The 16,866-nt window shown below is 40.5% G+C and overlaps 1 protein-coding gene across 16 annotated transcripts in view; it reads left to right on the top strand.

Annotated features, from left to right (window-relative positions):
* The window catches only part of MAP2K5 (mitogen-activated protein kinase kinase 5), a 271,419-nt gene that overhangs the window by 146,506 nt on the left and 108,047 nt on the right, over positions 1 to 16,866 (top strand). For all 16 annotated transcript variants that reach the window (XM_042988550.1, XM_007084542.2, XM_042988549.1 and 13 more), the window contains exons 14-16: positions 5,237 to 5,310; positions 6,275 to 6,325; positions 16,556 to 16,627. In XM_042988550.1, the coding sequence (XP_042844484.1) occupies positions 5,237 to 5,310; positions 6,275 to 6,325; positions 16,556 to 16,627 (197 nt within the window). The remainder of the gene's footprint in view (positions 1 to 5,236; positions 5,311 to 6,274; positions 6,326 to 16,555; positions 16,628 to 16,866) is intronic.

The raw sequence follows: 16,866 nt of genomic DNA, 5'->3' as shown, positions 1-16,866 counted from the left end.
AAAGCTTCAAACAGGGGCTGGCAAACTTTAGCCTGCAGGCTATTTGGCTCACTGCCTGTTTTTATAAACAAAATTTTATTGGAACACAGCCATGCCCATTAGTTTATGTTTTGCCTATGATTGCTTTTACACTATAGCAAAATTGAGTAGTAGTTATAACAAAAACCATATGGCCTTCAAAGCCTGAAATATGTTTTTTTATAGAAAAGGTTGCCAGCCTCTGGCTTATAAGCCCATGGTAGAGATCAGTGGATTCATTTTACGTGCGCGTGCACGCACACACACACACACACACACACACACACAAATAATCCAAAAAAAAGCAAGGAGACAAGACAAAAGAAACTAAGAACAGATGGGACAAATAGTGAGATGGTAAGGTTGAACTCAACCATATCAATAATTACATTAAATGTAAATGGTCTAAATTTTCCAATTAAAAGCACAAATTGTCATGTAGTTAAAAAAGCAAGACCCAACTGTGTACTGTCTGCAGCATATCAACTTTGAATGTTAATGACAGATATACCATCTAAACAGTAACCAGCATATTATGGGATTTATAATGTATGTAGAAAAGGCAAAACTATAACAACAGTAACCAGTTAGTGGTTGCCAGGGGTCAGAGAGGAGTTGACTATAAAGGGGCTCAGGGAAATTTTTGGGGCGACATAAATGTTTCATATCTTGATTGTGGTGTGGATACGTGGATGTTTACATTTGTCACACTCAGAGTTCAAAATGATTGCAATAAAATTGTTTTTTTAATGAATAAAATCGATTTTTAAAAGTAGAGAAGAAATTTCTCTTCAGATATTCTTAACTGTATAGCAGATAAGTTGGAAGCAATATAGCAAGTTATGTTAGTCTTTTCTAAATGCTGGTCTGAAGACCAGGCTGTGTTAGATTGATTTCTGATTCAGTAGATCTGAGGTGAAACTCAAAAAAGTTGGTTTTGGAATTTTGTGGTTTGTTTGTGGGTTTGTTTGTTTGTTTGTTTTTTCAGTTTTGTGGGGGGTTTTATGCACAGCCAAGCTTGGGAGCTCTTTAGTTATATAATTATCATTGTTTTTATTATAGGAAGCATACCAGTTGTTCAGGAGGAGAATCCCATTTAGATTATACATAAGCAGTGTGGTTATCCTGAACTCTCATGTGCTCTATTTTGGTAAAAGAATATACCAACAGGTCTTCAGTCTGCACTGGCCTGAAGGGCACAGATAGGGTCTGACTCATTTTCTCTCCACATCACTTACCATATCAGACACTTGTTAAGGTGTCAGTCAATACTTGTTGAATAAGTGTTTTTGAACAACTGTGGATTCTTTCCAGAATGAAAAATGTCATTTAAAAATGTATTCATTAGTAGTGAAATGTATATGCCATTAGGTGGGAAAAGATTAGCTCCTTCTCAGGCCAAGTTCTCTGGATGGGCACGTTTGTCCATCTGTTTAGTAGTGATATCATTCATTCACCATTTGTTCAACAACTATCATTTCTTGTCAGTACCAGACACCAGTCTAGGTATAGTAGTGACCAAACATCTACTCTCTGAGTTTGTGTAGGTTCCCTTCGAGACGGAGGGACTGAGAAACAGATTTACATATATGTCTGGGGTGGGAAGAGATTGCTGTTCATACCGGGTGACTGGGGAAGGCTTCTTTACATGTGAGTTAAAAACCTAAAGGAAATGAAGGAGCAAGCTATGCACATGTATATGTATGGGATCAGAGTATTCCAGGGAGATAGAGCCCCAAAGCAGTAACAGGTCTAGCAAGAAGGCCAGTAAAAGGAAGCAGCTTGGGCAGAGAGAGGAATAGGAAGGGTATGAGCACAGAGTTAGTGGGGACCAGCTCAGAGACAGCCTCAGAGACTATCATGAGGATTGTAGGGCCGTGTTTTGTGTTGAGGTAGGAAGCCCTTTTAGGTTTTAGGCAGAGAAGTGACATGGGGTGATTTAGTTTTAAAAGTATCATTAAAAATTGTTTTTTAATTAAAAAAATAATAAATAGATCACTTTGGTTGCTGTGTTTAACACAGACTGTAATAGGCAAGCACAAATACAGAGAGACCAGTAGCCTTGTTGAAGAATGTGTGCACATGATCTGACCAGAATGCATCCTCATAAACATTAAATTGGTTTTATAGTTCTACTTACTACACTTTGGGAATTACCTTCTTTCAGCTAGCATTTACTCAAATACAGGTAAAACTTGCTGCAGTAACAACAAGCTATTTCCTAAATATGTCAAAATACCCCACTTGTTGTTGTATAACAGTTCGGTTGATTACCAATGGATAATAGTACCTTGTATTTATGGAATATTTGACAGTTTAAAAGCAGTTTTACATTCCTTTGGGTGGGGGGCGCAGTTTATTTATTATCTCATCCAGTCCCCACAGTTCTTTAAGATTGGCAGAATGGCTATTACTATTTCCCTGTAGTGGTAGAAATTAAAACGTCACCTGCCTGGTGAAATGCACATGCCAAGTTTGTGGCAGGGCCAGAAAGACCAAAACACAGATCCTCTGCCTCCTATCCTACATCCATTGGTTTTGTTTAAAGGAGTCTGTTGTGTTCAAGTGATGTCTCCAGATATTAGTGTGAGGGGAGTACTTAGCAAATTTAGTATATTGTTTAACAAGCCATTAACCAGTGATCAAGACACTGTTGTCAGAAGGGATGCACACAAGGATGTGTGAAGCATTTTCCTGCCCTGTGAACTTCTTACTTGGGGTGGTGACACCTCCACCAGTAAATATGGTAAATAACTACGAGTCAAACAGTGTCACATGCTTAGTTCCAAACAAATGGCACAGACAGTCAATGCATTAGCAGTTCAGAGGAAGCCATGACTTTGTTGACCTGAGTAGTCAAGGCAACAGGGAGAGAGGGTTCTTGAGTTGAAATATGGGCAAGATTCAGTCAGGACATATCAAGGAAGGATTTCTCAACTTGGGAGCGGAAGGGAGAGGGGAACACGCAGCATGAACAAAGGCTTGGTGATGGAGGGTTTTGTTTCTATCGAGACAATGATTAAAATGGTCAGGTGGAGTACAAAGCTTGACATGAGGATGACTGGTGTTTACTGCTTTCACATATAAAGTGTTCCTGAGAACTAGGCTGAGAGGTGAATGTGCAAAAGTCATAGAGCAGGCTGGCATGTAAGTTTAAAATGATGTCCTTAGCTGAAAAATGCAATGAAGTTCTTATTTACACCTGCCTTTTAGAGTATAATCTAGCAGTACTCTTGTTTTATTGTTTCTCTCTCTATTGATCCACTTAAGTCAAAAGTGTATCTGATTAAAGCTAAAGATTTGTTAATTTTGGCATACCTCATGATTTCCAGGCAGCTCCATCTTCCAGGAGCTCAAAATATTTGTTCATTAACTGTCTCCATCTGATGTGGCAGCTTAAGAGGGGTTTAAAGATGTCAATATATAAAAGAGTAGGTTGTCCAAAAGAAAAATATTCTAAGTTGAGTGCCTGTAATGAGAATTGGATTTGGAAAATAAGACCCGCATATGTGGAGTCTAACATTTCTTTCAGTTCACCAAACATTTATTGAATGTCTAATGGTGCTGTAATGTGCATGTATTATGCTAACTAGGAGTTCACATTCAGGCTGGCGGGGGAGGTCAGGGAATATTTTACTTCCTCACCAAGAAGAGAAATGATGTAGTAAAAGTGGATATTTGATACGATGGTGTGTAAGATTTATGTTCAAATTGAGGAAGGTTTGAGGCAGAAAGACTAGTTGGGAAAAGAACCTATACCAGCCGTAGGCATGCTAACTTGTTTTCATAGAGAGAGTGCCCCTAAAGATAGTACGTAGTATGTCTTGTATGAAGGTCATGCGACAGAGACATGTTCTATAGCTAACCCTGATCACTGAAATAGAATCATCAGCATAAAATAATGCTTTGTGTTTATGGTTTCCATTTGTTTATTCTCTCATCCATTCAACAAGTATTTATTAAGCACTTGCTATATGCCTGAAACTCTTCTAGGGGCTGGGAATACAGTAGTCAGTAAAAGAAACAAAGTCCCTGCCTTCATGCCATTTACATTCTAGTGTCAGCCAAGTGACACCAAATGAGCACATGTATGAGAAAGTGCCTGGCACATTGCCTGTCACATAGGAAGTAGAGTTCAGTAATTGTTTACTGAGTTTGAACTTGAAGTTTGGATTAAGTACCTACTGTTGGCAGGTTACTTTGTTAGGGTAGTCTTTTGCAAAGTGAAGGCTTGGGGTGAGAATACTCACATGTCTTTTAAAAATGTTACATAAAAAGTTGAGTCTCTTGTTCAGTTTTGGGGTAATGCAGGTTGTATGCTGTATTAAATATAACAAGTTGTCTGTTCCAGACCACTTTCGCAGTTGAAGATGAAATGTTGAAGCAGGTGCTATTCTGTACCGTCAACAGTGGTGTGCTCTTATCCTGCTTGGATGGTTTTTGTGGGCTCCCGGAATTCCTGAAATGGCTCATTGTTGTCACTGACAATGCTTCACAGAAACCCTTTGTGTTATTATTTAGCAACTGACTGCCTTGGCAAAAGCTATGTCAATTCTTTTGTTAACTATAACAGCAGTCAAAAGTGATGTAAGGGGAGAGAAGGAGAAATGAAACCATGATCAGTAAGTGCATATATGCACACACATCTACCCTCGCCTTTAGACCAATTTCTGAGTGTTATCTGAAGTAGCATTTGTCACATAAAACCAGGAGATAGCAATAGTGCATTCATTTTGTCATTGTTTCATATAGATATGTCCCGTTACCAGCAACATATGAATGATTTTTTTTTCTCATTGGCTTCCCGTTGGCCTTACTGCTTCTTAGATGGGAGGAGTAGTTTCACATCAACAGCAAAGCCAAACCTTTTTGTGCAAATTCTTTGCAAGATTACATTTTCTTATCTACCTACTTTTCCTGAAAGCCTGGGGATAGGATGATGGATGTATTTACTGTTGTTGGAAGCCAAGATTTTATTTGACTTTCACTTGAAATAAACCCTTGCTTCCATAGAAACCAGAAATGGTTGGAAGTGAAGGAGTTAGGACCTTACATTTTGCCTCCAGATAAAATGCTTTGCATTAAATTTGTGATTAGAATTCCGGGTTGAACAGATGATGTCATTTCTGCAATATGGTATGGTGTGCATGTGTGCTTTTTTTAAACGTGCACTGTAGATACAGACTTAGTTATATGGACTTTTTTGGTCCCCTTCTAGATGTGAAGCCCTCCAATATGCTAGTAAACACAAGAGGACAGGTCAAGCTGTGTGATTTTGGAGTTAGCACTCAGGTAGGTCTCTTTTTCCTCCCAATCTGCTCTCCTGTCTGCAACATTCACTTTTTATTTTCAGTCTACTCTTCGGATTGAAAAATCACCTCGCTGCCAGACAAACAGAACTCCGCATCTTCTCCTCGGCTGGGAGCGTGTTATTCATTTTTAATCTCCGAGCGAGTTTCCTTCATCAGAATATGATTGTTCATTGTTTAATGACAGTAAAAACTGCTGATATTGTAATTACTACTTACGAATAGCAAACTTCATTGAGATGCAGCTTTGATATGAAAGCGTTTTGACCAGACAAAAGGGAGGGCAGAGTGGGAGCTGTGCCTGGGGAGCCCAACTGGCCCACAATAAAAATTAATATTGGGAGGAACAATGGTGGAGGGCCATTACAATGTGCAGCACAAATTTTAATTAATTTCCATTTTGGGCCTCCCCTGAGAACCCCGGTGATAGTGACCCACGAGCGTGCTGTGATGTTGATTTGAATTGCAGCCACCTTTACTCCCAGCCAAACACGAAGACCAAAGCGAAGGTCATCGTTGTATTATGAGTTGTCAAAGTCTGTTATCCCTCCAGCGTATTTAGTGCCCGTTTCATTCTAGCAATGCATGGGCGCCATTCACATCTTGAGCCATCTGACTGAAAAATGAGTGTGTTCAAATTCTACTTCAAATTGACTTTTTATATCAGGCGGGTTTGGGGTACTAAAGCGATAAGCATCCTGCTTAAGTGAATTGTTTAAGGTTATCTGCTATAAACTGTAATGCTGTGCTTGTTTAAATTGGAAATCACATTCAAAAGAAAAGAGAGATTTAATCATTTTTAATGCCTTTGTAGATAAATTTGTTCCCTTTTACATAATTTTTAGTTGATTTATAGAAATGATGATTGTAGGTTAAATGAGGAATAATTGCCCATTTTATTTCCACATTATCTTTATATTGTTCTAACAGACTGTTTTGTCTCATAGCTGGTGAATTCTATAGCCAAGACGTATGTTGGAACAAATGCTTATATGGCGGTAAGTAAACTTATGCAAAAATAACATTTAAAACCAACATCTTTATCTTTATGTACTTGGTAATGTAGAATTCTTGAATTAATTCCACAGCTTTATCCTAACAGATCATAAATTACAAAGTCAATCCAGTCATGATCTGATTTTTAAGTCTTTCTAAAAGGCATTAGATTTTATCCAGGAGCTACCAACTTATCTGTTTAGTTGGCTTAACTAGTTGGTTCGAGGGTGAAATTGCTGAGTTTTGAAGTTTAATCCTACAGAAAAATTGCACCTTACAGCACATTGGCCGCTTTGCCACATTGCTTATTTAATTAACCCTCAAGTATCCCAAAATGTCAGTCAATAAGATTGGCTGTTTTTTCCAGAAATACAAACATGCTTTGTCACTGGATCAGAATTAAATTATTGATGTGATCAGCTCTTACTTATGGATCTCTGAATGTAAAGGTTGAGCAGGAAATTCTTTTTCGAACTTGTACACCTATATTCTGTTTACTTGTTGGGTTCATTCCTGTCATAAGATAATTTATTAACTCTTCTGAAATAAATTTACCAAGTATAAAAATTAGAAGCATAGAGCTGTTTCAAAGACCCAAGCTGGACTTGACTTAGACCTTTTCCTTTTTCCTACCTTTTAACTAAGGGAAGTTTGGGGGGCACAAATGCTGTAATTAGTTTCCACAATCATTTCAAGAGTGTGTGGAGAGACAAGCAGGAAGGTTATCTAGTATCATTTTGGAGCCAAGTTTTGTTTTAACACCTTAAGGTCATTTTTTTTAATGAGGATTCTAGATTTATTTAGTCTGTTTGACTTCCCATAGTCTTTTTTTTTTTAATGTTTATTTTTGAGAGAGAGAGAGAGAGACAGAATGCAAGTGGGGGAGGAACAGAGAGAGAGAGAAAGACACAGAATCTGAAGCAGGCTCCAGGCTCTAAGCTGTCAGTGCAGAGCCTGAGATGGGGCTCGAATCCACGAGCCTTGAGATGATGACCTGAGCTGAAGTCGGACGCTTAACCGACTGAGCCACCCAGGTGCCCCAACCCCATGGTCTTTATATGACGTTAAACACATTAGTTGGATGGAAACCTGGATCTTACTCTCAGTTCATATATTATCTTGATAATAAAAAGATATTACTCTGAATCTCCTCCTCAGAACAGTACAAACCATTTTTTTTATATTGGAATACCAGAATAGTTAATGTTTGTTCTGCTTGGTTTTTAAAGAAAATTCATTCTTTCTCATTTTTCTAAGTAATGTGAAAAAAAAAATTAACCCCTGAAGTCATCGTATCTGTTTTCATAAAACATAATCACCCTCTTGGCGCTACCAGGTTAGCTGAGATTGGTGAGCCACCTTTACAATTAATAAATCCTGGGGCACCTGGGTGGCTCAGTCAGTTAAGCGTCCGACTCTTGATTTCAGCTCAGGTCCTGATCATGCGGTTCGTGGATTCGAGTCCCACATCAGACTCTGTTGACAGTGCAGAGCCTGCTTGGGATTTCTCTCCCCACCCCTTCTCTCTCTGCCCCTCCCCTGCTCGTGCTTGCTCTCTCTCTCTCAAAATAAATAAACTTTAAAAAAAAACCCAAACCATTAATAAATCCCTACCAGATCCCATAGTTTCAGTCTTTGAAAGAATATGGAATGCTGTGGTTAAAAAAAAAAAAAAATGAATAGGGGCACCTGGGTGGCTCTGTTGGTTGAGCATCCAACTTTGGCTCAGGTCATGGTCTCACAGTTTGTGGTTCAAGCCCCATGTCAGGCTTTACACTGACATTGCAGAGCCCACTTCAGAGTCTCTGTCTCCCTTTCTCTCTGCTCTTCCCCTACTCAGTTCTCTCTCTCTCTCTCTCTCAAGAATCAATGTTAAAAAAAATTTTTTTTAAGGAATAAAATTATAAATGAAACAACTTTTTGGGGCATCTGGGTGGCTTAGTCAGTTGAGTGTCTGACTTGGTTTCAGCTCAGGTCATGATCCCACGGTGGTGGGATCGAGCCTTTTGTCAGGCTCCACACTGAGCATGGAGCCTGCTTAAGATTCTCTTTTCTCGGGGCGCCTGGGTGGCTCAGTCGGTTGAGCATCCGACTTCGGCTCAGGTCATGATCTCGTGCTTCATGAGTTCAAGCCCCACATCGGGCCCTGGTGCTGACAGCTCAGAGCCTGGAGCCCGCTTTAGATTCTGTGTCCCCCTTTCTCACCACCCCACTCCTGCTTGTGCTCTGTCTCTCTCTGTCTTTCAAAAATGAATAAGCATAGGGGCGCCTGGGTGGCTCAGTCGGTTAAGCGGCCGACTTCGGCTCAGGTCATGATCTCGCGGTCCGTGAGTTCGAGCCCCGCGTCGGACTCTGTGCTGACAGCTCAGAGCCTGGAGCCTGTTTCAGATTCTGTGTCTCCCTCTCTCTGACCCTCCCCTGTTCATGCTCTGTCTCTCTCTGTCTCAAAAATAAATAAACGTTAAAAAAAAATTTTTTTTTTTAATGAATAAGCATAAAAAACATTTTTTTTAATGATTCTCTCTTCTCTGTCTCTCTCTGCTTTTCTCCCTTGCTCATGCTCACTCCCTCTTTCTAAAATAAAGAAAAGAAACAACTTCTCATCTACGCACCATGTTTTCTACCTGTCATGTTTTTAGTAGCTTTAAATTGCTCTAATAATTAAATTGCGTTATGTTTGAATGTACAAATCTAGATTACAGTCGTCTTTCCCAGGTGTACATTAAAGAAATTACCTTTTTTCCTCTTGGTTTATGGATGAGTGTGATGCATCCATCTATTAATTGAATATGTGAGGATTGAAATTATGAAATGTTAGCTAAGGTTGGCAGAGCTAAAATTGCTTTGCTTCTCGGGTGAGTGAATTCTAGTCATCAGCTTTATGGTTCAAGCTGTAAAAAGCATAAGATACCTAGAAAGCAAAGAGTGATAGCCTGATAACTCAGGAGGCTCTCGTTGACCACATACTTACCTAATTGGTGTGAGATTAGAGGCTGGGAGTGGGGAAAGATGGAAATAACATTTGTTATTCTGTTCTGGGTATTAATCCCTGCCTGATACCCCATGATACTGTACTATAAAACTACCATCGGGGGAACCTGGGTGAGTGTGCACAACTTCCCTGTATATATTTTTTCAACTTGTGAATCCATAAGTATTTCAAACTAAAGCAAATTGGCTAAGAAACAAAAGTTGTATTGGTACGTGGCCACGACCTTTTGCTTGGGGTTGTCTGTGGCTGCTTCAGCACTGCAGTGGCAGAGTGGAGTCCCTGTGACAGTTGCGGCAGAGACCATATGGCCCACAGAGGGAGAAATATTTACTCTCTGGTCACATACAGGAAAAATTTGCCAGCCTCTGGTCTATGCCAGCGAAAGCTGTATCTGAAACTCAGTGCCTTGAGTTAATCAACCAGTATTTACTGAGCACTTTCATGCCATCAGCCAGGTTATGGTGGAACCACTCAAATCCACCTACGATGTGGGCAAGAATAGAAGTGTGGCATTATTATGTGGCCACATTATGTGTGGTGTAATAAAGACTTAACGTTGTATCAAATATACATTTAGAGAGTAAGAAGTCATACAGTGTACAAATTTGATGTAAAGCAGTATGTGAAAGGGTACTTATAGAAGAGATCACCGTGGAGGGTTGAGCTGAGACATTAGAAATAGAAGGTAAGGGGACATAGTTGGGGACAGGAAGTGCAGTAGAGGATAAATGATAAGTTGTGAGAATATACAGTTAGAGATGAGCTAGTATGATACCCTTACATCCATTTTTCTTACTTTATATTCATACAGTGGTAATGACAAATAATAAGAGCTAGTATTTAGCTGCATGTGCCAGTCACTCTTTTAAACTCTTATGTATATTAATGCTTTAGATCCTTACAACAACCCTATCAGGTAAATATTATCATTCTCATGGTACAGGTGAAAAACAGAGATAGAGAAGTTGAGTAACTTACTCAAGTTCATACATTTAATGAGTGGCAGAACCAGGGTTCAAACCTAAGTACTCAAGTCTACAGGGACTGTACTTTTAACCGCTCTGCCCCTCACTCTGTCCAGATTATGTCGGTCTCTCCCGATCCAGACTGCGATCTCCAGAGGGGCAGTGTTTATTCTGCTCATTCTCTGTATCCAGGCCTCCACACCCTGCGAAACGAATGAATTCATTCATGAAAGCTGCCTTCCAAAGACGACTTTTCGCTGATTACAAACAGAGTGTTTAACTTCTTAGGTTAAGTGTCCTACGTGCATTATAAGGCATAGAAGGCCCCCAGATTACTCAAATACAGTCAGCGAGGCTGCTCAGATATTGAAAAGAAAATAACTCAAAGAACTAGCCCTGCATGTGCAATCTCAGTTCGTTCTTCTATAATCTAAAGTGTATGGTGTAAGAAAATGATAACTAGGAAAAAGGGCAGCTTTCTTAAGGTCCTAAGTCATTAAAAAATAATACTGCTAACAATTTACAGGCGTGTTCAGAGGTGGAACTTGTAGAAGTCACATTCACCATGTGACAGGTATCGAATCCAGTACATTGCATGGATTCATTTAATCTTCACACAACCCCATGAAGCATATATGTTATCATTGTCTTCATTTTACAGATAAGGTAACCAAAGGTGGAATAACTTTAGCCTAGGATCTCGGAGTTAGCTAAGTAGTGAGAGTCAAGATTTAATTAGAACACCAGCTTCTAGTTTCTAGTGACAGCAGGTTAGGTTATTCGCACCAACTCTTCTGTTGAAAAATGCTAGGTAAAATACTTTAAAAACCATCGCAAATGCTTTGAAGAGCTAAAAAGACGATGGGAATCTCCTAGAACAATTTTTAGGTGGACTCCTGCAACAGAGAGGAAAGCGGAATATCTGGCACACCAAAGCTCATTTTGCCTGACGAAGTAGGTATAGCCATCTGCCTGTACCACCGCTAACGATGATGCGGGCGTCCTCCTAACGCAGAAGGTCTCCGTGGAGATCTTCTCCGTATCATCTTGGAAGCCTGAAGGGCTCGCTCTCAGTGTAAGAGCAAACCAGAGCCAGAGCTGCTCCTCCTCTCCCAGTCCAGGGAACAAAAGAGAAGACTTCTCAGAGCCAAGCAGAAAAGCCGGGGGAAAAGGAGAAGGGGGAGAGTTGTGGCCATAGACTAACTGACACAGATTTGCAGCCTGACTGTTTGTATTCATGACTTGAGTTGGAAAAGGAGCTTCATGCTAAGAACTTGGTTTAAGGCGGGCACATCTTCCTTAAGCCTCAGAGAATCTCTCAAATTTTTTCAAGACCAAAAACTAGCAAGTAGTGAACAAAAAACCAGGTGCACAAGGAAACAAGGCAATATGAAAAAGAACCAGCAGGAGCAACAGATACAGACTTCAAATCACAAGTTTTAAAAGTGACACGGTAGATTGGATAAAATCTCAAAACTTCTAGATTAAAATTTAAAAACTCACTACTTGCTAGTATATTGGATATAGCAGAAGAGAGAATTTGTGAACTGGAAGATAGGATTGAGTTAGAACCGACCCAGTCCAGACTCTTGGGTAACCGATAGGCTGTACTATTCACAGGGATCTTGCCAGCTTAAAAAACAATCCCCCCCAGGGCACCTGGGTGTCTCAGTCGGTTAAGCATCTGACTTTGGCTCAGGTCACGATCTTGCGGTTTATGAGTTTGAGCCACGCATCAGGCTCTGTGCTGACAGCTCAGTGTCTGGAGCCTGATTCAGATTCTGTATCTCTCTCTCTCTCTGTCCCTCCCCTGCTCATGCTCGCTCGCTCTCTCTCTCTGTCTCTCTCTCTCTCTCTGTCTGTCTCTCTCAAAATTAAATAAACATTAAAAAAATTATTTAAAAAATGCCTATTGTTTGTGATATGTATTTCGATTGCTTACTAACCTAAAGTATTTGTGCATACTTTTGTTAATTTACTGAGTGGTGTAATCCTGAGCAGAAATTCTTTATCAGAAGAGATTAGGAATGTACCTTGATATCTTGTTGATTTTGACAAGTCCTGGGGTATTGTGTAGAGATAGTTCTAGAGTGAGTCACCTAAATATGGGTCCTGGGTAAATAACAAGTCACAGAGGGTGGCTGGCAGGAATGGAGAGTACAGCTTGGGGCCACTGCCCTTTCAGATCCTGTATAAAATCTGCTTTTTATATCATCACCACTGTTCTCGTTAAGAATAGACCAGGACTTTTCCTCCTACACTTAAACCTCAGTACAGACGTGCCTCAGACAGGGAGTCATGTTTTTCCTATTATTTAGCTCTCCACACTGGTGACAGCTGCCATGTCAGGAAGTAACCCAGCTTTCGATTTTCAACTGCAAAATGTCCATCACAGATCTTCTGTCAGTAGTGTGGTACCTGGTGGTTGGTTTTGTTTTGTTTTAGAGGGGAGAGAACAGGGCAGACCACCTTGGCTTCAAGTGTAAGAACAGATTTGAATCGTGCAGCCTCAGGCCATCAAGTCCTGGCTCCATAAATTCAAAATGTATTGGGGCTTATCTTGTGCTGTGTCAGTTTCAGGGGCCTGGGCGCATTTCCCAGTCCGTATCTACTGTACCAGCTCTTCAGGTAGACCCGTAGAGCTGGCCCCAGACTCTCACTAAGCATTCATGCTTGAGCACAGCACCACAACAGTGATCTTGCTTTGTTAGCTTATTGCGAGAACTCCTTAAGGAGCTCTCCTATTTGCCACCTGATATCTGTGACCATTATCGCTTCCTCCCTTTTTCTTTTTTAATTTAATTTTTTTGTATGCTTTATTTTCAGCTTCCTGTTTGCATTTGTTTTGAAAGTGCAATGGGCAGGGGCACCTGGGTGGCTCAGTCGGTTAAGCATCTGGCTCTTGGTTTCTGTTCAGGTCACGATCTCACGGTTTGTGAGTTTCTGTGTCTGGCTGTGTGCTGGCAGTGTGGAGCCTGCTTGGGATTCTGTCTTCCTCTCCGCCCTCCCCCACATGCTCTCTGTCTCTCTCTCAAATAAGTAAAAATAAGCTTAAAAAAAAAAAGTTAAGTGGGCAAATGTTATGAATGTATTTAATCTTATCGTTGGTCCTGTCAAAATATTTTGTATGTGGGCTCGACTTTTGTTTGCTTATTCTGTACACTGAATGAAGTGCTATATTTTGATAACTGTCAGCTAGTGGGATGAAGAAAAGGAGAAAGGAGAGAAGACACAGACAGAAAGGCAACATTTGGTTATTTCTGTAAGAGTTCTAGGGGCGGCTGAGTGGCTCAGTCAGCTGAGCGTCCAACTTTGACTCGGGTCATGATCTCACAGCTCCTGAGTTCAAGCCCCACGTCAAACTCTGTGCTGACAACTCAGAGCCTGGAGCCTGCTTCAGCTTCTGTGTGTGTCTCTCTCTGCTCCTCCCCCACTCACACTCTCTCTCTCTCTCTCTGTGTCTCAAAAATAAATAAACATTAAAAAGGTTGTTTTGGTTTTTTTTTTATAAAATAACATAAAATAAAGAGTTCTAGAGGATTTTAGGATTTTCATGTTTGCTGGATGTTTCTTCATGGGCATGAATAGTAGTAATATTGGGGAAGTTATATTAGTAGAACACTTCCGGGGACTTAAGAATTGGCACATGCTTAAAACCAAATGTGCATTAAACATGTATTACATTCCTTCAAGGCAGCATACCTTGACCACACACTGGCTACGTGCCAGCCATGGTACTAGGTACGAGATGAATAAGACACTCTCTTGGCCTCTTGGGAGAAACAGGCTAGTAATCGGATGATTAGAACACCGTGCAATCAATCAATATTAAAAATACAAACAACATTTTCATGAAGGACAGAGGCAAGAATTTGTAATTCTTCCTGAGAAGTACGGGAATGTGTCACCAAAGAAAGGTGGCCCATGGCAGGGGTCTATAAAAGAAATGTTCATGAAGCAGAGAAGAGGAAGATAGGTCATTGCCTCTGCAGGGAACATGGAAATGTTTAGTGACTGAAGCTAAGTATACACCAAAGAATCATCCAGAGAAATTATTTTTTAGAAGGTAGATCCCCTGAACCACTTCCAGAGATTCTGATTCAGGAGGTTCATCTACAATATGCACCTCAGGCAGTCACTTCTCTGATGGCTAGTCTGAAGACCATATTTTGAGAAATACTGATCAGATCAAGATTAGTGTGTGGCTCTTCTGACTCCTGGTTCTGGGGGCAGTGTGACACAGTAGAAAGAACCCTGATTTTGCAGTCAGGCATACCAGGGTTTGAATCCTGGCTGTGTTCCTAAACAGTACGCCTGATGTTGATCCTCAGCTCTAGACTTCAGCAAGCCACTTAATTTTACTAAGCCTCAGTTTTTACATCTGTGAAATGAGGGCAGTAATAATCTTTGCAAGATTGTTAAAAAACGTAGAGAATGCAAAGTAGCCCCGTGTCTGCAATATACTAGCTGGTCATCAAATGATAGCTATTGCTGTCCGTATGTAGTGAGTGCAAACTAAACGTCTCTGTACCTCCTTCTCCTCATCTGTTAAAAGAGGATGATAATGGTACCAATCTAATATGGGTCCTTATGAATCCGAAATGAGACACGCATTAGCACACAATGCCAGGCATATGGGAAATTCTTCAATAAATGCATGCGGTCGTGTGGATGATGATGATGATAGTGATGGTAATTCCTGTAACTAACTGGCTGCTTTCATCCTAGTACCTATTGAACTAGCTGGAACTGGATAATGGGTTCATTCATGTCTGAACAAGGAACTTCAGAAATGATGGTGTGGGGGATTTGAATGTGAAAGTTAAAGTACTGGGGGATTGGGATGACCGCGTGCGTCTATTATCAGCTGGGAGAAATGGTCACATGACACGTGGCCCTTGGGAAGAATGGTTCTTGGTAGGAAAGGGGTTTTACAGATTAAAGAAATAAATAAAAGAAGGGAAATAAGACAATCCACCTGCTACTTCAGGATAGGGCTTTATGTAATTTTATGGCAGGTGGTCCCAGGAGAAGGCAGTTAAGTATATTGAGGTAGCCTGATGGGTATGAGTAGAAAGTAGGTCACGAAGTTCTGGGTCCCAGCTAAGCCAACTCCTTGAGATGTAGGACTGTGCCAACTCACCTGAAAGCACTTTGCTCACATCTTTTACCCCCCTGGTATATCCCCTGCTGATGGCTGGTGGGTGCTCACCTCCTCCATCTGCAGTGGACCAGGCTGAGTGTGGCCCCAGGTACTCTTCAGGGCTCCCGTGAAAGCTCCCGAAGGCTGATGCCATTGGTGACCATCAAGACCCCCGGGGATGGTACAAACAACAGAATGGTGCCCTGAGGGCCGGGAGGTGTGGGTTATGATCCTAGCCCTGCCACAACCAGCTCTGTGACCTTGACTGACCATTCTACCTCCATGAGACTTCTGTTTGTGTGTTCCTGTGTTCATTCAAAAGATTTCCGTGAAGTACCTTACTGAATGCTAGATCCTAGAAGGATAGAAGACCAGGCAGCACCCACTTCACTATGAAACTACTCCTTTTGAAGTATAGAGAGTACATGTAGTGGCTTTCCGGACCAGGTATTTGCTACACGTCTTAAATGGAGGACGAGTTGTCCCAAATGGACCTTTCAAACTGTTCCTTGGTTCATATCAAAAGAAACCCAGATAATTGGAATAAAATTGCTGAACAGTAGGTGAATCTGGGTAAAAGGAAATATGGATTTTTTTATTAGTCGTAGTTTTTCACCTTTCTTGTAAGTTTGAAATTATTTCCAAGTAAGAAGTTAAAAAAATAAAAATAAAAATATCCCTAGTGATACAGACCCATTTCTCAAAGTGCAAATAAGTGATAACATTATATAATATTATGTAGTTTTTCACTTCACAGCTGAGACCACTGAATTTGGAGGGAGAGGACCCTGGGTTCAGATCTCAGCTCACTTACTAGCTGAGGACTTTGCCTAAATGATTTCACCAATATGAGCCTTAATTTTCTTCATCTCTAAAATAAAGGTAATAAAGTTTTCTTCACAGGGACTTTGTGAGGATTCAGTGAGATTCTGTATTACCTATGTAATTTCTATATGTTACCTATCTAGTATGCATATACATATATACACACATAAACACACATGAGATTGTTTTGCTCTTCATAAAGTGTCATGAAATGTTGATGGCACCCTGCCTTAGCCAGACCCATATTAGTGTTTCAAACCTGGACTAGCTTCCATCAACTCACAAGCTCCCTTCTGTTATCTTACAGCCTGAAAGAATTTCCGGGGAGCAGTATGGAATCCATTCTGATGTCTGGAGTTTAGGAATCTCTTTCATGGAGGTATGTTGTTTGCAAATAGATGCTTCTGTGTGTAACTGTCCTAATATTTTCTATCAAGAAGAATGAAGATTTTGAAAAAACTAAAAATAAACTTCTGTGTACACAGAAATGTGTACAATTTCTATTAGTTATGTGTATGTACACATAGAGTTTAACTCTAAAGTCCTCATTTTGATATCCTCGAATGGCTTGTGAATGGATTATTCAGAGGTGCTGTTTCTCACACATCACCTGTACAA

This window comes from Panthera tigris, chromosome B3, assembly GCF_018350195.1.
Source record: "Panthera tigris isolate Pti1 chromosome B3, P.tigris_Pti1_mat1.1, whole genome shotgun sequence".
In the NCBI taxonomy this organism is placed as follows: domain Eukaryota; kingdom Metazoa; phylum Chordata; class Mammalia; order Carnivora; family Felidae; genus Panthera; species Panthera tigris.
This window is presented reverse-complemented; position numbering and strand designations above follow the sequence as displayed.